At 45.9% G+C, this 23,042-nt stretch overlaps 1 protein-coding gene across 1 annotated transcript in view; it reads left to right on the top strand.

The window, feature by feature from the left end:
• The window catches only part of LOC144821382 (uncharacterized), a 59,102-nt gene extending 37,501 nt beyond the window's left edge, over positions 1-21,601 (top strand). Inside the window, exon 4 of the mRNA XM_078678403.1 lies at positions 18,450-21,601. Coding sequence (XP_078534529.1) covers positions 18,450-19,897 — 1,448 coding nt within the window. The 3' untranslated portion in view covers positions 19,898-21,601. The remainder of the gene's footprint in view (positions 1-18,449) is intronic.
• Positions 21,602-23,042: the final 1,441 nt, after the last annotated feature.

Raw genomic sequence — 23,042 nt, forward strand, 5'->3', positions numbered from 1 at the left:
CAGCACTAAGAACCCCTTCAAAAACGCCACCCGCATACACCACCAACTAATCCGAAATGCCAAGAAAGCCGCTTTCAAGGACCGTCTAGATAACAACGCCCACAGCAGCAAGGAACTATTCAACATCGTCAAGGAATTTACCAACCCCTCAGCCAACTCCAACGACATCACCCCCTCTCAAGCCCTCTGCGACTCCCTAGCCTCATTCTTCCACAACAAAATTGCAGACATCCACAACAGCTTCGACAACCAACCCGGAGACCAACCCACCCAATCCCCTGCAGGACCCCCACACCCCCTGAACATCCTCAATGACTGGAAGCCAATCTCCACTGAGGACCCCATCCGTCTGATGAACTCTATCCACTCAGGATCCCCCACAGACCCTTGCCCTCACCACATCTTTAACAAAGCAGACTTCATTATTGCACCACACCTCCGAGACGTCATCAACTGCTCCCTCAACTCCGCAACCTTCCCGGAAAGCTGGAAACATGCCGAACTCAGCGCCCTCCTGAAGAAACCCACAGCTGACCCCACCAAACTCAAAAACTATCGCCCTATCTCACTCCTTCCATTCCCGGCCAAAGTCATCGAGAAAGTGGTCAACAACCAGCTCGCCGCATTCCTCGAAACCAACAAATCCCTCGACTCCTCACAATCCGGCTTCCGAGCCAAGCACAGCACTGAAACCGCCCTCATCGCAGCAACAGACGACATTCGAACTCTACTGGACAATGGAGACACAGTCGCCCTCATCCTCCTCGACCTCTCCGCAGCCTTCGACACGGTCTGTCATAGCACCCTTCTACAACGCCTCAGAAACGTCGGAATCCAAGGAAAAGCACTGGAATGGATCACCTCGTTCCTCTCCGGAAGAACCCAGAGAGTCCGCCTTCCACCATTCAAGTCAGAGGCCACTGAAGTCATCTGCGGAGTACCACAAGGATCTTCACTCAGCCCCACCCTCTTCAACGTATACATGAGCCCCCTCGCGATCATCGCACGCCAATACAACCTCATCATCATCTCCTACGCCGACGACACTCAACTGATCCTATCACTCACCAGAGACCCTAACACGGCCAAAACCAACCTGCACGAAGGAATGAAAGAAGTAGCCGAATGGATGAAGCACAGCCGTCTGAAACTTAACTCAGACAAAACAGAAGTCCTCATCCTAGGCCCCTCCCCCTCCGCCTGGGATGACTCTTGGTGGCCAGAGGCCCTTGGAAAAGCACCCATCCCGATGGACCACGCACGGAACCTGGGCGTCATCCTGGATTCCTCACTCTCGATGAAACAGACAAGTCAACGCCGTTTCTTCATCTTGTTTCAACATTCTGCGCATGCTCAAAAAAACATTTCGCTGGATCCCTACCGAAACTAGAAAAACAGTCACCCACGCTCTGGTCACGAGCCGACTAGACTACGGAAACACCCTCTACGCCGGCACCACCGCAAAACTCCAGAAAAAACTACAACGCATCCAGAACGCCTCAGCCAGACTCATATTAGACATCCCGCGTAAAGAACACATCTCTGGTCACCTGAAAAACCTCCACTGGCTCCCCGTCAATAAAAGGATTACCTAACCCACGCACACAAAGCACTCTACGAAATCGGACCCGAATGCCTCAACACACGACTATCCTTCTACACCCCCTCCCGCCAGCTACGATCCTCCAACCAAGCCCTTGCCACTGTACCTCGCATCAACAAAACCACCATGGGAGGTAGATCCTTCTCCTACCTAGCAGCTAAAACTTGGAACTCACTTCCCACTCGCCTTCGCCTTACTCAGAACCACCTAGCATTCAGAAAGCAACTCAAAACGTGGATATTTGACAAGTAATTCCCCACCCTTCTTCAAGCGCCTTGAGACCCTCTGGGTATGTAGCGCGCTATATAAATCTATTGACTTGACTTGACTTGACTTGGGCCGCCGCAACTAAGAGAGAGCTGCTGCCGCTGTGTGCCCACCACGGAGCTGCAAGACGAGAGTCATTGCTATCACCAGCCCGGGCCGCCGCTGCTGCCACTGAGAGCCCGCCTGTGCCCGAATCACTGTGGGTGCACGCTGCGGACCCCTGCAGCCACGACTTGTGGTCGCTGGGAGTCCGCCTGTTACCGTCTCCGCTTCTTTGAGAAGCTGCGTGCTGTGTCCCCTTTCAACTGCAGGTATCTGGTGTGCAACGCGTCGCGCAGGCCCCGGCCTTGAACTCAGTCAGTGTCCTGTCTGGTGAATACGTTATTGCCTTTTCGAGTCCCTACTGGTTTACGTGCATTGTAGCTTGTTAAAACGCTTTGAGAGTCTTGAGTTAAACCGTAGATGCAGATAGTAGTTTTCTATACCTACTTGAGTTGTGTCCTTTTGTGGTGTTGTTACTGCCTTATTGTGCATGGTCATAAATACTTCACACACTGCCTCTGCGATAGGCCTAACTGCTTGTTGCACGTTACCACAGTGTCGAGCAGGGTTGTCAAAGGGGGTAGGCCCTGATTTAGGAAGAAGACTCCCTATTTGGACATTGGTGCCAGCCAGTGCCAACTAGAGACCCTCATTTCTAACATGTTTCATGAACTGACCTGCCATTCACCCTGGCTGCTGGCTCTTGCAGCAGGCATTGACCTCAGAACTCGATGGTAATCTATACTACTATAATAAAGAGAGAGCCCAAACCTTTGAGGCGAGTAATCTCAGGACCCACAGCACCAATCACAACACCCAATACAGCGTTGGAAAGGGCAGTTGCAGCAGAAGGACATAGGCTATGCAGACGCCCACCATATACATTTAAAAGGTAAAAGAACCGTGCCAGCAAAGTAGTCCCTTGTGGGCGTGTCTACGTTGTGCTGTGGGAGTGTGCTGGGGGTGTGACAAACGCTGGGGGCGTGTGGTACGTTCCGCCCTTCATGCCATGTCTCATATCGTGTGCTAATCCCACCCTGCTCCCTTTAAATACCCCTGCACCCCATATTCATAACCCACCCTTACTCCTTAAAATACCCCAACACCCTTAAACACTAACCCATCTTAACCCTATAAATATACCCTGTACCCCAAAACACAAACCTATCTCTAAACCCTAAAAATACCCCTGTACCCCAAAACCCAAACCTAGCCCTGAACCCTATAAATACCCCGTACCTCAAAACCCAAACCTACCCCTGAACCCTAAAAATACCCCTGTACCCCAAAACCCAAACCTAGCCCTGAACCCTAAAATACCCCTGTACCCCAAACCCCAAACCTACCCCTGAACCCTAAAATACCCCTGTACCCCAAAACCCAAACCTACCCCTGAACCCTAAAATACCCCTGTACCCCAAAACCCAAACCTAGCCCTGAACCCTATAAATACCCCGTACCTCAAAACCCAAACCTACCCCTGAACCCTAAAAATACCCCTGTACCCCAAAACCCAAACCTAGCCCTGAACCCTAAAATACCCCTGTACCCCAAACCTACCCCTGAACCCTAAAATACCCCTGTACCCCAAAACCCAAACCTACCCCTGAACCCTAAAATACCCCTGTACCCCAAAACCCAAACCTACCCCTGAACCCTAAAAATACCCCTGTAACCCAAACCTAGCCCTGAACCCTAAAAATAACCCTGTACCCCAAAACACAAACCTAGCCCTGAACCCTAAAAATAACCCTGTACCCCAAAACCCAAACCTACCCCTGAACCCTAAAATCCCTTTGTAACCCAAAACCCAAACCTAGCCCTGAACCCTAAAAATACCCCTGTACCCCCAAACCCAAACCTAGCCCTGAACCCTTAAAATACCCCTGTACCCCATAACCCAAAACTATATCTGAACCCTTAAAATACCCAAACACCCCAAAACATATACCTCAGTACCCCAAAACATATACCCCTATACCCATACTTACCTTATCCAAACATTAAAAAAAAACATACTTTTACCATTCATGCATTTACAACGAATTTTGTTGTAAATGTATGCGTGGTAAAAGCATATAAAATGTAATGCCATGCGTTATATTGGCATTGCAGAATCATGGTACTTTCGTAATGAAAGTATGCGGAGTGATGGTACGCGGAAAGGAAGTTGCGGAATAATGGGTGTTTACCCTCCCCCGGTAAGTACATTGGTGGCACGGCGGCACACATCTTCAACAACATACTCATATTTTTTCACCACCCATTTGAAAAATGCACAGGTCTCTCTCATTGATGGCCAGCACCGACATTTTAGACACACCTCCCACCACAAGTTCTAGAATTGCGAACTTTAGAGCTGGGGAGCTATGTTCGAATCTCGGCATCAGCTCAACATCCTGTGATTCCAGGCAAATTGCTTTGTCTCCCCCTGCCTACCACAAATGAATGTGTTCTTCTGTAATGTAAACTGTGCTCATGCCATGTTGTCGAGTTCAAGCTATATAATATTTCAAGGAAAAATAAAGTAGGGAAACTCGAGTTCACACACTACTGAATGCGCACTCTTAAGTGCATCAGCAGTGCACGGTGAATCGGAGCGTTTCACAGGCCTGTCACAGATAAGAAATGCTATCAAAACAAAATCCAACAAAACAATATACTACTGGCCAGCAGCAATTCATACCCGCACAACGTCGGGACGGGCTGCTAGTAACTTATAATAGTCGAGTTCTGATGTCTTTTCTTTTTAATCAGCGACTCGCTGCGTTAAAGTTGCTGATTATAAAGAAATTAGGGCCAGGTGTAACGACCATTGGTTTGGCCCTGAACTCCTTAAACTGAAGCAGGGCTGCAAAAGAGAGGAAAGACAATGGAGGAAAGACTATAGTTCGGGAAAAAAAAACAAATACAAGGCCTCTATCAACATCTATAAATCTGCTCTGAAGGCAGCTAAGACTGCTTTCAATGCAGAGAAAATCATCTCCTCCCCTAACGTGTGGCATATTGGATGGAGTAAATTTAAATAGGGTAATTTGGGGTGGAGTGGGGTAGGGTAGATTATAGTGGGGTGGAATGGGTTATATTGGACTGGAGTGGAGTAGACTTGGGTAGAGTGAAGTGGGGTAGATTGGAGTGGGGTAAATTGGATGGAGTAGATTGGAATAGGATAGTTTGGGGTAGAGTGAGATAGGGTAGATTGGATTGGAGTGGAGAGGGGTGGAGTGGGTTAGATCGGACTGGAGTGGGGTAGATTTGGGTAGAGTGAAGTGGGGTAGATTGGAGTGAGGTGGAGTGGAGTGGATTTGGATGCAGTGGAGTGGAGGGGTGTGGGGAAGATTAGTGTGGAGTGGGGTAGGTAAGGTGGAGTGTAGTTGGATGGAGTGGGATAGATTGGGTGAAGTGGAATGGGGTAGATTACAGTGGAGTGGGGTAGATTGGAGTGGGATAGGGTCTGATAGATTAGATTGGGGTAGATTGTGGTTGAAGTGGGGAAGAATTGGATATATTGAGAGCTCCCATTTTTTGGGGGGGAAACCATGCCTGGCTCACTCCCTGCTGGAAGAGCACCCTCTGAGATCTCTGGAATTGAAGATGTAGATTGGGAACACAGAGGACTGGAGGGCTACACAGTAGAGCAATTAAGAGGCTACTGCCAAAAGTTCAGAGTTGCAAAAGTGGGGAAGAATTGGATATATTGCAGTGGGGTAAATTGGAATGGATTGGACTGAAGTATAGTGGGACAGAGTTGAGTAGATTGGAGCAGAGTGGGGTAGATTGGGGTGGAGTGAGGTAGATTGTTTCAAGTTTAAGTTTATTGCATAGTTAATAAAAACCAGTGCATTACAATCAAGCAACTTTAAAACCATAGATAGGGGGGCGTGGTTAAGATGACGACTGAGTAGAACATGCCAGCTTGTTGTTCCTGCTTGCCGACAAGGCCCATCCGCCCATGCCTTGATTTGCTGGAGCAGAGGGTCTTCATAACGCGGCACCTGACTTGATTAGCCGACCAAGACACCCAGACATTGTCCAAGACAGCAGATGGACTGAGGAGACAGCAGATTGACTGGGGCATACGAACCCCAGGCTGGGTGTGGCTTCAGTGCCGAAGCGGGTGAGGCTGTGTCGGTTCGTGCTTGCCTGCCGGCCGTTTTCCAAGAGGCCCCTGCCTACCTACGAGGCGGTATGAGGGTGCTGGCAGACTAGCGTTGCTCCCACTGCCCCTGCGACAGGGACTCTGCTGCTGGGGCCGACCTGAGGTGAGCTGAAAGGGGGCTGGCTGAGCCTGTGGTCCCAGACTTCCTCGAAGAGGGTCTGCACACGCTTGAGGGGGCTCTGGCTTGTGTCGCGTCCCTGGGTAGGCCGGCTGGGCTGTGGTGTCCCCTTGCTGACGAAGGATCCTGATTTTGCTATAGCGGATGGAGCGCCCTTCCACAACGGTCTTCATTCCCCGCCCTCTTTGTTTATGCGACAGCTTGTCCCCGGAGGCTGCTACCCCTACAGACTCTGCTGGGTGTCCGAGGGGCCATGCTGCTGAGAAGGTTAGCGCAATTGACAACCGGACCTGGGGCCCTCATCTCTTCACCTCTAGCCTGACACTCACGCAAATGGCTCTGCTCTCCGTGCTGGGGCTGCAACGCATTGGACCCGGAGCCTGCAACCGCTGCTGGGCTCTGAGGACCTGCCGGGCTGCTGGGGCCCATGCTGCTAAGGAGCGGAGCACAGTCGAACACCGGGCCCCGGGGCTTGCACCACATGCTAACGGCCCGACATGCTTGTGCCCACATTCATTTCATCAGAGGGAGCGACCTGCCTCTTGGGAGGACACACTGCTGTGCTCCATGCTGCCCCCCTCGCCCCCTTGTCACCTGGAAGAGGCACCAGACTTGCATCCCTTGCCCTTGTGCACCTTTGGGGTGGACCCTTCCTGACCTGGGGACGCTGGGGCCAGTCTATGAGCATGACATTGCTCGCCTGAGCTGCTGGGGTCTGGAGGCCCCCCACCACCGATCATCTACGCCGTGCTGTTCCTTTGGACTACTGTATACCTGAGAGCCCTCCCTGTATCTGGACGACAAGAGGTCCCCACTTATTGATGGAGGTAAGCCCCTGCAAGGTGCATAACCAGGGCCTATCAGCTGCCACTGCCTTCAGCGAGGCCCCGTTGGTTGCACAACACTTGCTTACCTGACTGCCGGGGGTGTTGACTTTTCAACGGAGCCGAGGCGCACCCTTTGCACTGCCTCACTCTACACTCCTCTCACATGCTGGCTAGCAAGGGAAAGAAGAACTGCTCAGCGAAGGGCTTGCTCCTCAAGGCCTCCAGCTCTCATGTCGAGGGCTCCATGCCAGCCCCTGATCCGTCTGTGTCCACGGATGCCAGTGACGCTGAGGCCCCGCTTACTCGTTCCTTTATAGAAATGCTTTTCGTCCTCCTCCGTGAGGACCTAAAAGCCATGAGGAAGGAGCTCTCTCAGGATCCCAGAGAAGTGAGGCGAGATATGGATGTGCTGGGGACAGGGCAGATCGAACAATTCCAGCAGGAGATAATCTGCCTTCGAGACTTCCACCTGGACCTTCAGGTGCATGCCAAAGCTTTGGAGAATCGCTCCGAAGTAATAACATTCGCATCAGGGGATCACGAACGGAGCAGAGGGTATGAAGAACACCTTTTGTGAGTGACCTCTTCCGGGCGGTTTATAGAGGCCCCTTGCAACTTTGAGATTGAGCTTGACTGCACTCACTGCATTAGTCGAAAAAGACCCACCCAGCACCCCCTGCCGACATCCTCACCTGTGTCCATGATTTCCAGCTGAAAGAGCGCATTCTTAAAAAGGTCACGGACAGTAGCTGGGTACAGTTTGAAGGACCCAAACCTACTTTGTACCAAGACCTCACATAGGCCACTCTTCAAACAAGCATTGACATAGCCCATAGGTCTCGCCTTTGGGACCTTATAAGTGTTTAGCCATGCAACACTTGATGTTGTTGCAGCAAGGATATTGTGCTGCATAACTAAAAACTTATAAATTCCCAAAGGCGAGACCTATTGGCTATGCCACTGCTTGTTTATAAGTATATCTCAACATGTAGTTTCCAGGACACTGATTCATGCACCTAAACTCACTGAGCAAGGTAACCACCGTTCCTGTCCTTAGCCCATAGGTTTGCTGCGCCACAAAGAACTCATGAGGATGGAAAGATTTTTATAGACGTCCTGCATGATGGCCATGCCAGAAATAGGTTACACGGATAATTTGGGGTTGTTGATTCCACCACAACAAAAAGAAGTGGAAGGCTCCAGCGAGCCCTCCTGTCCATAACCTTACTAGGTCTCTGTGATAAGACATACACATAGAGTAAGGAATGACAGTCTGAGTCTATAAGGGAGGAAGCTCATAGTCTGGATGTGAGTTGTCACTGAACTCCTACCATTAATGAAGAAAGGGATTCACAAGAACAAACACGTTTTCTTTAAGGGAACCTTTAGCGTACATTTAGAAGCTTGCCATGAGCAGCAAGGGAACCTTTCTGGGAAATATGTGTGACATAAACCAACCGAACAACAATGAAGGTCCAGAAATAAAGAACACAACGTCCAAATGAATAGAAATAAAAGACGAGGCTTGAATAAGCAAAATAGCCTCATAATGAACACATTTCTCAAGGTTTTCGTAAAATATGAATTCTTGAAAAATGTTAATGTGACTCATGAAAGTTTCAATGGTAACTAGAGATCGAGATCAGGGTATGCCAACCTTTGAGGGCACACTTTGAGCTTGTATTCATGGCTTATGGTCATCAAGTGTTTCCCCTTCGGGCTTGAAAGGTTCATCTGGAAAAAATTCTCTTCAGTAGTTGCAATCAAGAGAATGCATCAGCTGAGGCTGCTTTGAAGACTGTTGCACAAGATTCATAGACTCAAGATAAACTATTTTCACAAGGACTATGGTATCTTTCAATTGGCATGACTCGGTGCGAGATCACTGGGTGTGATTCAGGCCTCTTAATGTTCTATTCTCCTTTTAAGAGTTATGTTCAAAACATTAATTGAGCAGTTTTGGGCATGTCGTTTAGACAGAGATTCATTAGGGACTAGGACGGATTTACCTTTATTTTCATCAACTAGCGAAGTAGTGAATCTTTTGACTTTTACCGCGTTAAGGCGTCACTTGAGTGCCATTGTTTCCAACAAAGATTTTTAAAGCAGATGGGTGATGACGTTAATTGCTTACCTGACTGCCGGCTGCCATCAGCTCCATATACAGGGCGAAGAGGAGGAGAAACAGCAGACAGCCCTGTCTCATATCTCTATGGATTGGGAGGGGGGCAGAGGTATAACCATTCACTCGCCATGTTGCAGAGGGCTGTGTGCAACTGCTCAAGACCCACGGAGTAAACCGATTAGGAAATCCAAAGTGGCGAAGGGTTTCTCTCAGGTAGGGCCAATGAACCCCATTAAAAGCCTTTTATGCGTCAATAGATAAAAGCATGCATTCTATATCAAAGCGTTGTGCCTTATCGATAATATGGAGTAGCCTCTTCATATTGTCGCCACATTTGTGATTAAGGACAAACCCCGCTTGGTCTGGATCTATCAAGCCAGGCAGAAGAGGGGTCCATCTTGAGACCAAGATCCCCGTGAACAGTTTAAGGTCAACGTTCAATAAGGAAATCGGCCTATAAGAGGCAAAGTGGCGTTTGTCCTTGCCAGTCTTAGGTATGATGACGATAGAAGCCCCCCGTATGGAACAAACCCCACCAGCATTGTAGACTCTGGTGAGTATGGGAGTCAGGATGGCACAAAGGGTCTTATAAGAAAGCGTGGAGAACCCGTCTGGCCCTGAGGATTTAAGCAGCTTTTGCTGGAAGATAGCAGACACCACTTCCTCAACTCGTATATGGGAGTCCAGAGTCACAGCCTGATCGAGTGCTAGTCTGGTGGTTGCGGCTTCCCGGTGGTAACAGGTAAGGGCATCCTGGGAATGAGTGCCTGCGCCTCATAGAGGACTGCGTAGTATTGTGGAAATGTTTCAGCTATATACAGGTCCTCAGTCTGCTCCGTCTCAGTCGAACTGACCACCGAGACTCTGGATGACTGCCCTTGGGCAATATATAGCCTTTTAGCTTGCAGCCTCCCATATCTATTACCCAGGACATGAAAGGTGTGTCGCATTCAGAGCGCCGCGTGTTCTGCTCTGTCTAAGTCAATGCCCGATAGCTGAGTGTGCGCAGCCTCGAGCTTTTGCCAGATCCGGGGGGCATCAGTCCATTCAGGGATATGCTTCAGTTCTTGGACCTGTTGTGAGAGTTGGCCCGCTTGTCCCTGCTTATCTTATTATCAGCTGAGGTAAGCGCGATAAACCGCCCCACCCCCTGACAATCACTGCCTTCAGGGTTTCCCAGAGAGTGGTGATTGAGGTCCGGGATTATCATTCGTTTCAAGGAAGTCCCTGAGCGCCGTGGTAATCTGCTGGACTACAGCAGGGTGATGCAAGAGCGTGTCCCCGAGATGCCAAGTCTTGGGTGGAAGGCGGGTGGGTGGAAGAGAAAGCATGAGAACAACCGCTGCATGGTCAGACAGTGAACGGGGCAAATTTTTGTCAATTTAGGTATGGGATACGAAACCAGAATGGTCCAGGAAGTAATCTATCCTCGCATACGTATTATGGGAGTGGGAGTAAATATGTAATTCCGAGTGGTGGAGTGTATGGCCTTCCAGATGTCTATCAGGCCCATCTCTTCCAGCTTTTGTGTCCGTTCTTGTGAGAAAGCCCCAGACTGTCCCTGACGTTGACCCGAGCAGTCCATTGCGTTGTCAATGGCTATGTTACGGTCGCCCTCCATCAGCAACAGTCGATGTGTCAACCTAGTCAACTCGGCCACCGTCCAGCGCAAAAAGCTCTCCTGACGATCATTTGGGGCAAACAGTGAGCCCACTGTAGGGGTGTGTTATCCCAGTGTTATCCCAGCGAAAATGAGTAGGCTAATAACCTGCCCCAGATTTCTGCCTGTTTTGGACCAATCTTCCAGGGAAGGCGGAGGACGCTAGCTTGGAAGAAGCAAATGTGGGCCTCGGAATGCTCCAGGTAAAAGAGGATGGCGCGCCTATTGAGATGGTTGTTGAGACCCTCACATTTAGTGTGATGATCTGAAGATCCGGGGCCATCGAAGGGACTATAAAGTGAATCTAGAGGCAATTGTAATCTGGGGTGAGGGGGAGTGTGGTAGCCCGTGAAGCAAGTGGCACCGAGGTGTAGCTGTTGGGGACCTGCCCCGGGGGAACCCAGGAGTGGAGGGAGACCAAACATCCCAATGCAAACCTAACAAATGTTCAACACAACGAAGTAAACCTTATCAATGTCCTGGGCAAAAAGCACCATGAGAGAGAGGTGAAAGAGGCACTGACACCGCACCTCGCACCCCCAACCCGCCAGGGCCCACCACCCATTCAGAAAGATAAAGAGAGAAGGCCGGAAGGAGAGCAGGCTCATATCAAAAACAGTGATCAGGAAATGTGACAAGAATCAGGGCTATGCTCGGTTAGAGGAATCCTCACCGAGGGATGCCAACACCGCCCGGTGCTCTCTGCCATTGACGGACCCGAGCAGGGGAGCGACCCAAGGTCTTCTAGTCTCCCCACCCCTCACCAGAGGGGACCGCTCTGGGTATTCAGCCGGAATGTCCAACAGCTGGCAGGCCTCCTTGGGTGAGCAAAGGTGGTGGATCATTCCATGTAAGCAGATGATCAAGTGGATGTGATGACCCCAGGAGTAGGGAACTCCGATGGAGCGGAGATGGAACGTAATCGTCCGAAATGCCCTCCTTTTCAGGTGTCGCCTGAGCCAGCGCATGCGCGGCACTGACAAGACATTTAGTGTGTGGGCTTTAAAAAGCAGACCACAGCTTTTTGTCTGGCATAGAGCGTGCAGTTACGCACACAGTTACGAGCAGAGGCGCAATCTGGCTTTCCTCTCTCGTCATGGTGCGCGCACATCGCACACCACTCGCCAGCCTGTTTTCACTTTTGACGTTGCGCGCGCGCACCACTCGCATGGTTTTTTATTTTATTTTAGCGTACGCACGCGCACACAACTCCCGGCCATGTTTTCGAGCACCCATGCACCATTCGTGTGCTTGTTTCCCCGATGCTCTGTTCCGCTGTGCCCTTTTCAAGAGCGTCTCTCCTTGTTTGGCAGTGTAATCACCTGGTGTCAGGACTCGAGTAGTGTCTCCTCTAATGACTGATGCCCCGGCTGACTCTCTCCTTGTGATGTCATAAGTTTCTGTCTCCTCCCTGGCCGTCTCTCTGACGTGGTCATTTGCCTCTCTGGTGCTGTTGTATTTTTTTATTGTTTCTGCATCCCTGGCTGTCTCGCTCCTTTCGGGTATATATATGCTCTCCGTCTTTCCTCCTTCTGTCTCTTCTTCTGCTGCCCTGTCTCTCTCTCTTTCTTCTTTGTTAACCCGTATCATAGAGGGTGTTGGTGGGTCATTCAGCAGTCTGAAAAATGTAGGTCTATAGGTATAGTGGTGACTTGTTTGCCGGCTTATCCGCAGAAGCTGTGACCGTAAGAGACAAATTATTCTCTTCTTAGATGAATAAAGAGAACTGCGTTCTTTCAACATTTTTTTAAAAAGTATTGGGTTAGGAGTTGATATCCTGCCTTCTAAGCCACTCCTGGGACATTATACTAGGTGAATCCCTACAATACGGGCAGTTGAATTATTTGAAATTAGGTGCGCATAAGAATTCATATACCTGAAGTTGTTCCCTCATGTATTTTGCCTTTGATTGGATAGAACGTCTGCTGGCATAAAACATTCCACATGCTGCTAAATTCTGGACTGGTAGTGACTGCAGAGGTCCGTTATTTTAGAATCTTTTCAAATTTGGGGTCCAAACTCTGAATTCAGATGTTAATGATTTTATTCTGATAAAAGGGTTATGAGATGTATATTGTTTAATATTGTATTTAAAGATTGAGAGCCTTATGACACCTCTATGCTCACAGAGATCAATTTAGGAAACCTAATTGGTCAGCTAGTGACCCGTTTTCTTCCCCAGCATCAAAAGGTTCCTGTACAGTAGAGGAATTAAATGGGAGGAGATTTCATCAGCAGAAACTAACTTTTCCCTCATTGCTCACATAGCACTAGTTGGGTATTGTATTTCATGAACCCCAGGAGACATCTTGTTTGTTCAGCAGAGATGTGTGTAACTTATATGAGGTACAGAAAGGTGGGTTCATTGTCTAATAGGGGCCTTGATCTGAGAAGGAGGTCACTGCCACCTTGTTTAGACTGCACATGATGATTAAAACTGTCACAGCCGGAAGACGTGGATGGCATCACAATTTTGGAAAGGGGGAGTGTGTCACTCACAAGGACCATCTAGGGATTATTTTAGGAGTTTCTATAAAGTGTCGGTCATGAGCACGAAAAGTAAGCCAGGTACAAGGCAGAGGGACACAATGTCCTGTCTCCACATAAAAAGAAAACGTGTTACAGACATGGACTGTCATTTCCACACAAAGGTAAATGTCCCGCCATTGGACAGATATGCATAGACTGTGGTAAAGCGAATCATTTTGTGACGACTTCCAACGCGAAGGTAAAAGTAAGTGGGTTGCAGCGTGAAGACAAAATGGCTGACCAAACGCTACATCAGTGACATTCGACGTACTCCCGGTCACACCAATTGAGGCAAATCGGCGCAAAAAGAAGTTGATCATCGTCTAAATCATCGAGAAAGAATTCCTCTGTGTCTGTTTACAATGAAAGGGACAATGACAATTGTACAACATTGATGTTTACTTCAAAAAGGCATGCACATATGGGGCTAGTCGAATGTGAGAATAAATCCAAAGTGTGGGCATTTCAACATGAAGACAGCTGTGCGTCGATAAATATTATGCCGCTGGAGATGTATCGCAAATTATCTCCGGTACCACAACTTACGAATTCAAAGACTAAAGTATACTCATGGGCTGCCTCAACGCCCTTCAAAAGTCAAATAAAAAATGTGTAACCACAATGAAACTTAAGAAAACTGTGGTGAATGCGCCTATTCATGTACTTCAAGGAACAGCTTCAAGTGTTTGTTTGCTGAGTTTCCATAGTGCTGCTGATATGGGACTGATATCAGTGAACTACACTATGAATGCTCATCGTGAAATTGTAAGTCAATTTCCTTCATTATTTCATGGGTCGGGAAAACTCAAACAATGAAAGTAAGGTTACACATAAATGAGAATTTTAATCAAAAACATAGACTAGTTGTGTTTCACTTACAAGAAGCTGTTGAAAAGGAACTTCATTTTTTACTTATACATGACATCATTGAACGCTCCAGTGGTACGACACCATGGCTTTCTCCCATTGTAAGAGTGCCTAAAAGAGACAGCGAAGGAGCTGTATGCATTAGTGTTGACATGCGCCAGGCCAACGAGGCAACTGAGCAAGAGGAAAAACCTCACAGTCAATTGAATGGCGCAGAGTTCTTCTCTCGACTCAACCTAAATAAAGGATCTTACCAATTGGAACTTGAAGAAAAATCCAGATACGGTGCAACTTTTCTACGCATATTGGTTTGTTTTGCTACAAGCAATTGAGTTTTGGTATATCCTCTGCTGCAGAACTTTTCCAAGACGTCATTTGACTTATCATATAGCCTGTAGTAAATGCATTTAACTGTAGTGATATATTGGTATTGTGGGGCTGCACAGAAAGAGCATTACAAAACTGTTATGCAAGTATGTTGTTTGCTGAATGATGCAGCCTCAACTCTGAATGCTGACAAATGTGAATTCCACAACAAAAGCTTTAAATTCTTCATCCATGTCTTTTGTGATGGAGGTATGAAACCTGATCCAGCTAGAGTACAAGCATTGTCTACTGCAAATCCCCCACAAGGCATTTCTATGATACGGTAATTTCTTGGAACGGTCAATTACTGTTCTAGAGACATACAAGACTTTGCTATGGTCATTGCACCATAACTAACCAAAAAGTATGTGTCTTTTCATTGGTCACATGAGTGCGAGAAGAGTATCCAAAAAATCAAGCAAGCCATTGAGAGCGCCATTGAAATGCCCGACTTTGATCCCAAACTCCGTACAGAGGTTGTAGTTGATGCTAGCCCTGTCGGGTTAGGCACAATCCTTGCACAGCACAACGGACAGCCAAATGCCTGGAGACATATCGTGGTACATGCCAATAAGAGCCAGTCACAAACTGAACGTGCTTACTCGCACCCTGAGAAAGAAAGTGTGGCACTGGTTTGGGCTTGTGAATAATTTCCATGTATTTGTGTATGGAAAGCCCTTCACATTAGTGGCTGATCCCCAAGCATTGTACATGGTATTTGGCAATCCCACAGCAAAAATGCCTCCTAGAATTGAGCATTGGGGTTTGAGGTCACAAGAATTATAACTACACGATTCTTCATCGTCCAGAGAAAGATCAGAAACTGGCTGATTATGCCCTGGTACCCCATCTAAGACAGTGGAGGATTACATCAAATTTATTGTGAAATAGAGTGCACCAACTGCCATGTCTTTAGAGCAAATTGCCACTGCCACGAGCCAAGGTAGTGACATGTCAAGATTAAAAGTTGTGGAACCAGTATTCTAGACCGTCACTAATGACAGCGAGTATATGAAGTTCAGAAATGTAAGAGATGAACTTTCAGTAACGCAGGAAGGCCTCATTCTGCAAGGTACACAGATTGTTATTCACCAAAGTCTCTGACAACAAGTAGTTGAATTTGCCCAAGAAGGAGATAGAGGAATAGTTGCTACTAAGAGAGCTCTCCGTGATCGAGTCCGGCTTCCGAATCTTGTCGAAAGGGTTGAAAAATAATTGAAGACTTGCCACATATGCAACTGTCTTTCATCTCAAGTTAGTCAGCAACCTTTGATTATGTCAGAATTGCCACATCATGCTTGGGAGAGAATTGCTATTGATTTTTGTATGGCCCTCTGGATAATTGACATCATCTTCTAGTTATTGTTGATCAATACTCCCATTTCCCATTGGTAGAAGACCTTTCATCCACTACATATGAGCAGGGTTATTCAAAACCTAGATGGCATCTTTGTGTAATGACTTGTACCTGCAATCTTAAAATCTGACAACGACCCACCTTTTATTAGTCAAGAATTCAAAAACGTTCTCAATCATCTCAATATAAAGCATCAAAAAGCACTCCCCTTTGACCCCAGGCCAATGGTCTGGTAGAACGCCTCAGGAGTACTCCGCATTCTGCATTGGGGAAGCTCGACCTCGAAGGTGTTTAGAACACTATTCTATGAGATTACTGTTTGACCCCCTCACTCAACCTCAGAGGAAACCCATGCAACTATCATGTTTGAGCGGCATTTCTTGTTCAGCATTGTCTCTGCTCTGGAGATGACCGCAAGAATGGCGCAGGCCGTCCATAGAGGAGAACTGCTGGAACACTCCAGCTCAATTACTGTTTGGCGTTTAGTAGGTGCTCCTGCACCGTACGTTTGGTTTCTAAATGCAATCACGTCAACAACGTTCACTACAGTTACCGTATGAAGTGTAATAGGAGCGCAGGTGCGCTGTGACCTATGTTTTCATAGTAATTTGTGTTTTTCTCTGTCAAACCTGCATTATTTGCGCGAACAGTGTGATTTAAGTCATTTTGGTCTTGTTTGATGTACAATATAGAATCTATTTTTACATAATCCTGTGTGGATTTCCTTTTGTGGTTTACTCACTGTGTTGCTGCTCTAGTGTGTTGCACAAATGCTCTGCACATTGCCTCTTTAAACTAGCCTGACTGCTCTGCGCCAAGCTACCAGAGGGTGAGCGCAGGTTATCTCAGGTGTGTGTCTGGCTTACCTTGACTAGAGTGGTCGATTCTGCCTGGCTTAGGTGCCTACCCTAGCCAACCAGAAACCCCATGTCCAACAGGGATCTATGACAGAATTTCGACAGACAGAATTTCGACCTACACAAATATCGTCCGTAATTATATCGATAGCAAAAATATCGACGCCCTATGTACAACATGGTAAGTACCAAAATATCAAAAAAATAATATTGATGTTAAAAATATCGTTGTCAAATATATCGATTTTTTTTTTAAATTTAAAATAACATAAAAAATACTGTAAATAATACTTATTTATTACTTAAACATATTTAAATATATGTAATAATGGTAAAAAAAATAATACATATTTAATTTAAAAAATAATAATTAAAAATCATATATAATATATACTTACTTAACAATAATTATTATTCCCACTCCAGTGGGTGCAACAGTAGGGAAAACTGACCCTGAACCCTAAAAATACCCCTTTACCCAAAAACCTAAAACTGACCCTGAACCCTAAAAATACCACTTTACCCAAAAACTGAAAACTGACCCTGAACCCAAAAAATACCCCTTTACCCAAAAACTGAAAACTGACCCTGAACCCTAAAAATACCCCTTTACCCAAAAACTGACCCTGAACCCTAAAAATACCCCTTTACCCAAAAACCGAAAACTGACCCTGAACCCTAAAAATACCCCTTTACCCAAAAACTAAAAACTGACCCTGAACCCAAAAAATACCCATTTACCCAAAAACTGAAAACTGACCCTGAACCCTAAAAATACCCCTTTACCCAAAAACTGAAAACTGACCCTGAACCCTAAAAATACCCCTTTACCCAAAAACTGAAAACTGACCCTGAACCCTAAAAATACCCCTTTACCCAAAATTAATTAATATTACAATTAAATTACTTCCCACCCTATTCCCCTATAAACTCACAACCCGCTCCAGTAGTAAAACATATGATTTACTTAAAAATATACATAAATGATCAATTAATTAATCAATTAATGAATTAAAATAATTCATTGCCAATTAATATTTAATTGCAAAATAAATTAATCATTAAAAAATAATTATTTAATTACAAATAAATTACTTCCCACCCTATTCCCCTAAAAACCCACAACCCGCTCTGGTAGTAAAACATGATATTTACTTTTATATATTTATTATTTATAAAAACATATTAAACACATATTATAACAATTAATTTAAATACTTAACTAAAATTTCTAACACATATTAGTAAATCGAAATTACTTACATCGATATATATGCTATCGATATAAGTAATTTCGATATTACTTACCTTAGGGTCGATATTCTGGCCATCGATATTCTGGACATCGATATTCTGTCCCATCGATATTAGCAACTTGATATTAGTGTAAGTCGAAATTAAAAATTCGATATTTTGACTGTTTACCGTCCAACAGTGGTTCTTGTGAATCACTTGATTTCCCAGCATGCTCTTGCTGCAGGACTAGGTCACCGCAATTTGTGTAGGAGGACTAGCCACCATTTGTGTCTCAAAGGGACGTATGACTCTTTTTCCTAGAACATACATTTTTTTCCCCTGAATTGTAACTGTTCACTTCTCCATATTATATCAATGCAGTTTTTTCAAGAAATATTTTCTTCATGTAATTTTCAATGGTTTTTCTATTTTGCAGAACAACAATCACATCTAGAAAATATGAATGGGAAAGAAAGCCATAAAGGTTCTGGAGGGGAGATGAATTTTACTCAAAATATCTACTTAAAGAAACGGCACAGAATGCACATGAGGGAGAGACGCTTTGCTTGTAATGTGTGTGAGAAAGGATTTATCAATGAGACACTTCTTGTGAGGCACAAAAAAGGACACACCAGCCTCAGGCCATATCCCTGCGAAACATGTAAAAAGTGTTTCACTCAAAAGGGAACTTTTTTACAGCATCAAAGAACACACACCGGAGAGAGGCCTTATCACTGCACCATGTGTGAGAAGAGCTTCAGTCAAAAGGCAAATCTTCTTCAGCACCAAAGAAAACACACAGGGGAGAAACCTTATCATTGCACTGTGTGTTCCAAAACCTTTTCTCAAAAGGCGACCCTTGTACTGCATCAAAGAACTCACACAGGAGAGAAGCTTTATCACTGCACTCTGTGTTCCAAGCGCTTTTCTCGTAAGTCAACCCTTGTACAGCATCAAAGTGTACACACAGGAGAGTGGCCTTATCACTGCACAGTGTGTTCCAAGCACTTTGCTCATAAGAGAGGCCTTGTACGACATCAAAGCGTACACACAGGAGAGAGGCCTCATCAAAGCGTACACACAGGAGAGAGGCCTCATCAAAGCGTACACACAGGAGAGGGGCCTCATCAAAGCGTACACACAGGAGAGGGGCCTCATCAAAGCGTACACACAGGAGAGAGGCCTCATCAAAGCGTACACACAGGAGAGAGGCCTCATCAAAGCGTACACACAGGAGAAAAGCCTTATCACTACACCATGTGTGAGAAGAGCTTCAGTCAAAAGTCAACTCTACTACAGCACCAAAGAAAACACACAGGGGAGACACCTTATCATTGTACTGTGTGTTCAAAGCGCTTTTCTCAGAAGGCGACCCTTGTACTGCATCAAAGAACACACACAGGAGAGAGACTTCATCATTGCACTGTGTGTTCAAAGCGCTTTTCTCAAAAGGGAGGCCTAGTACAGCATCAAAGAGTACACAGTGGAGAGAGGCCTTATCACTGCTCTGTATGTGCAAAGAGCTTCACTCAAAAGCATCATCTCCATGACCATCAACGCATACACACAGGAGAAAAGCATTATCACTGCACCTTGTGTGAGAAGAGCTTCAATCAAAAGGCAAATCTACTAAAGCACGAACTAATACACACAGGAGAAAAGCCTTTTCACTGCACTGTGTGCGAGAAGAGCTTCAATCAAAAGGGAAATCTACGAACGCACCAACTAATACACACAGGAGAGAGGCCTCATGAAAGCGTACACACAGGAGAGAGGCCTCATCAAAGCGTACACACAGGAGAGAGGCCTCATCACTGCACAGTGTGTTCCAAGTGCTTTGCTGATAAGGGATCCCTTGTACGGCATAAAAGCGTACACACATGAGAGAAGCCTTTTCACTGCACTGTGTGCAAGAGGAGCTTAAATCAAAAGTCAAGTCTTGTAACACCAAACACACTGGAGAGAAACCTTATCACTGCAAAGTGTCTTCCAAGCACTTTTCTCAGAAAGAAAGGCCATGTACGGCATCAAAGTGCACCCACAGGAGAGCTGCCTTATCCCTGCACTGTGTGTGAGAAGAGCTTTACTGGTAAGGCACATCTTCTACGGCTCCGAAGTTTACACTCCAGTGAGAGGCCTCATCGCTGCACTGTGTGTGGGAAGAGCTTTACTCGAAAGGCACAAATGCAACTGCACCAAATAATACACACTAAACGGAACCCTATCACTGCACAGTTTATGCCAGGTACTTCACTCAAAACGAACGTTTCTACAACCCCAATTAATACAAACAAGATGGATCCATTTTCACTGTAACAATCTTATGTCCTGCTTACCCCAAAGTAAGTTTTACTGGAATGTTGTAACTTAGCGAGGGCTTATAGTCATAAATGCCTAATGGCCAGTGTTCCTTGTAGGGAGCGTGCATTTAGTGTAATAACCCTGAGTGTGCAAACTCCGTTGCGAAGCGCATACACTTCACACATCACTGCGGCACCATTTGCAGCTCTTGCTTTTAAAAAGCGAGCAGCGTGGAAAAAAAGATCTCTGTCGTGAAGGAGCACAGAGAGCATATCTTGGGCCTAGCAACATTCCACTGTGTAAGAGGGGAGAACGTTGCAGCGTGCCACTTAATCGGCAAGTATCGGTTTGCCGAGGGTCACAAGTTGTGCTTCATCTTTCTTCTTCGCATGCCATTTGCTGCACTAGTTTCAGAGAGAGGCTGCAGGGCTTTACAGGCAGCAGTTGCTCTCCGGGCATGATCCGCACCTTGCAGATTAATTTATTTTAAAAGTCCATGCACTAATTAGCATTGTTCGGTATTTAAGGGCATGATGTGCGGCATACTGATGTTTAAGTCCCAGCTAAAAGTGTTCAAAAGGCAAGCACTCCGTTCATAATGATATGCCTGTGCTAAATTCATTTAGAGAAGTCATTTCTGACCCTGCCGCAAGCATGCTAAGGCATATGTGCCCCCAGTGAGGCAGCATCATTAAGATGAGTCATTTTCCTGGCCTAGACCTGGGCTCTGTAATTGCAGCTCCGATCACCTGTGAAGCATGATTGTGAGCAGCCGTACAAGAATGCAAGGAGATATGACGGGTAACCAATCGCATCCTCGTGTTATTTCTTTATAAATGTGCTGAGTATTTCTCACTGCTAGTTGATTCTATTGTACCAACCGAATATAGGATTCATTTACCACCTCTCTGATGCATTACATGAGGGCCGGGCCCAACTCTCTCACACTGTCTTACAAAACACACACTAAACTACTACTTACACAACAACTTTTAGCTCACAGCTAGGGCTCTCAGCACAGCCCCCTGTTCACAGATGCCAAAGTACCAACAAATCGAAGCTCGTAGTCCCTCTGCAGCGCACAGAAGTACTCGCCTCGTGGAACGGACTTGCGTCCATCTTCAGCCCAGGTGCTGCTCGCTCTTTGTGGTGTGTGATTACCGTTGGAGCTGCAGAAAGAAACGTGGGCTCTTTTCCCTTCCCATCATACCTTTTACCACATATGTTTAAGAGTTAGTAGTTGAACTGTGGTTATTGCAGATGCATGTAGACATCTTTTCCTAAATAAATCCTGCTGTATCTTTCATTTCAATGGGTTTGAGTCAGCATTTGGTGCATTTAAGATACCCTCCTTTAGGGCTCACATTTATTTTTTGGTCACTCTGTAAGCTCTGCAGCGCTCAGGCTTCGGTAGTGAAGAGTGCTGCCGCAACCAACTGCAAAGCAGCTAACCCACTGAGCAGCCCCTTATCTATGAGTGCCGCCAGGTATAACTTGATTTACCTCTTGTAAGGAGTAAGTACTGTGTCCAGACTGATTTTTTTAAATTTATTTTTTTCATCCCAGCCCTTTTTTGCTTTCCTCATTCGAAGAATGAGAAATACAACAAGACTTAGGGCAGGATGTACTAGCATCAGGAATTGATACCGATTTCCTATTTGCCATTCTCTATGAGTCGCAATTTGGAAATCGGAATTCATAATGTATGAAACTCTTTTGAGTTTCATTAACGATTGCTAGCAAGTGACAAATAGACCTACCACATGCATATTAGTGAGGTAGGTCGCAATTTGAAACCCATTAGGAATCACAGCCATCACAGAGATGGCAACCTGCTGAGGTCAGCAGACCACAACGTCTATGATTGTTTTTAATAAAGCAGTTGATTTTTTTTTTTTTTTTAATGCAGCCCATTTTCCTTAAAGGATAATGGGAGTAGACAGTGGGGTCCGTGGGAAAACTGCCTGCTCTTTATTCTTCAAAGGACCCCTACCTATTTGCAAATGGGTTACCACCTACTTCAGGGAGTCAGTAAAATTTGGCCTTAATTCGATCGCAAAACTTTCATGCAGTCCATTCAGATTCAGTAATTTGAAGAAATGCCGTAAACACACCCCTTTTAAATAGCAAATCTTAAACGCAAATTGCGAGTAGGTAGCATGTTACTGAATCACAATTTTGTATTTGGTACATTTGTAAAAGCATTTTTGCGTTTGGACGTTTCCAACTGGAAAGATGCTTCATACAAGTGGCCCCTAATGATTTACTCCCCCAGCAGGAGAACTAGCCAATAGGGCACTTCACTAATAGTGCAGCGCCAGCTTTGCACGTGTGCAGCAACAGCAGTGGCAGGAGCACCGGCACTATAGTTTTTTTATAAACAAATTATTCACTGCAAGCATTCATTTATTTGTGCTCCTCAGGATTGAAAATGTCTCTTTCAGTCTTAGGCTTGGAGATAATATTTTGTTTGAAGTCCATGTTTGTGTTTTCTCAGCGGACGGCAGATGCTCCTGCTGTTCTTGGTCCATTCTTGCAAGAAAAAGGAGTTAGGTCCCTGAGAGGTGGGGAAGGCTGGACCTTATTATTACTTTGACACAAAAAATTGCCGCCCCACTTATTCCATTAGCCCTTGGTTATAGGCAACACATCAACTTGGATTAGATATGTTAGGTATTTTATTTACCTTTGTTTTCAATTCTTTTTTAGAAAAAATCAGAACATCTCA

Source organism: Lissotriton helveticus, chromosome 1_1, assembly GCF_964261635.1.
Source record: "Lissotriton helveticus chromosome 1_1, aLisHel1.1, whole genome shotgun sequence".
NCBI lineage: Eukaryota > Metazoa > Chordata > Amphibia > Caudata > Salamandridae > Lissotriton > Lissotriton helveticus.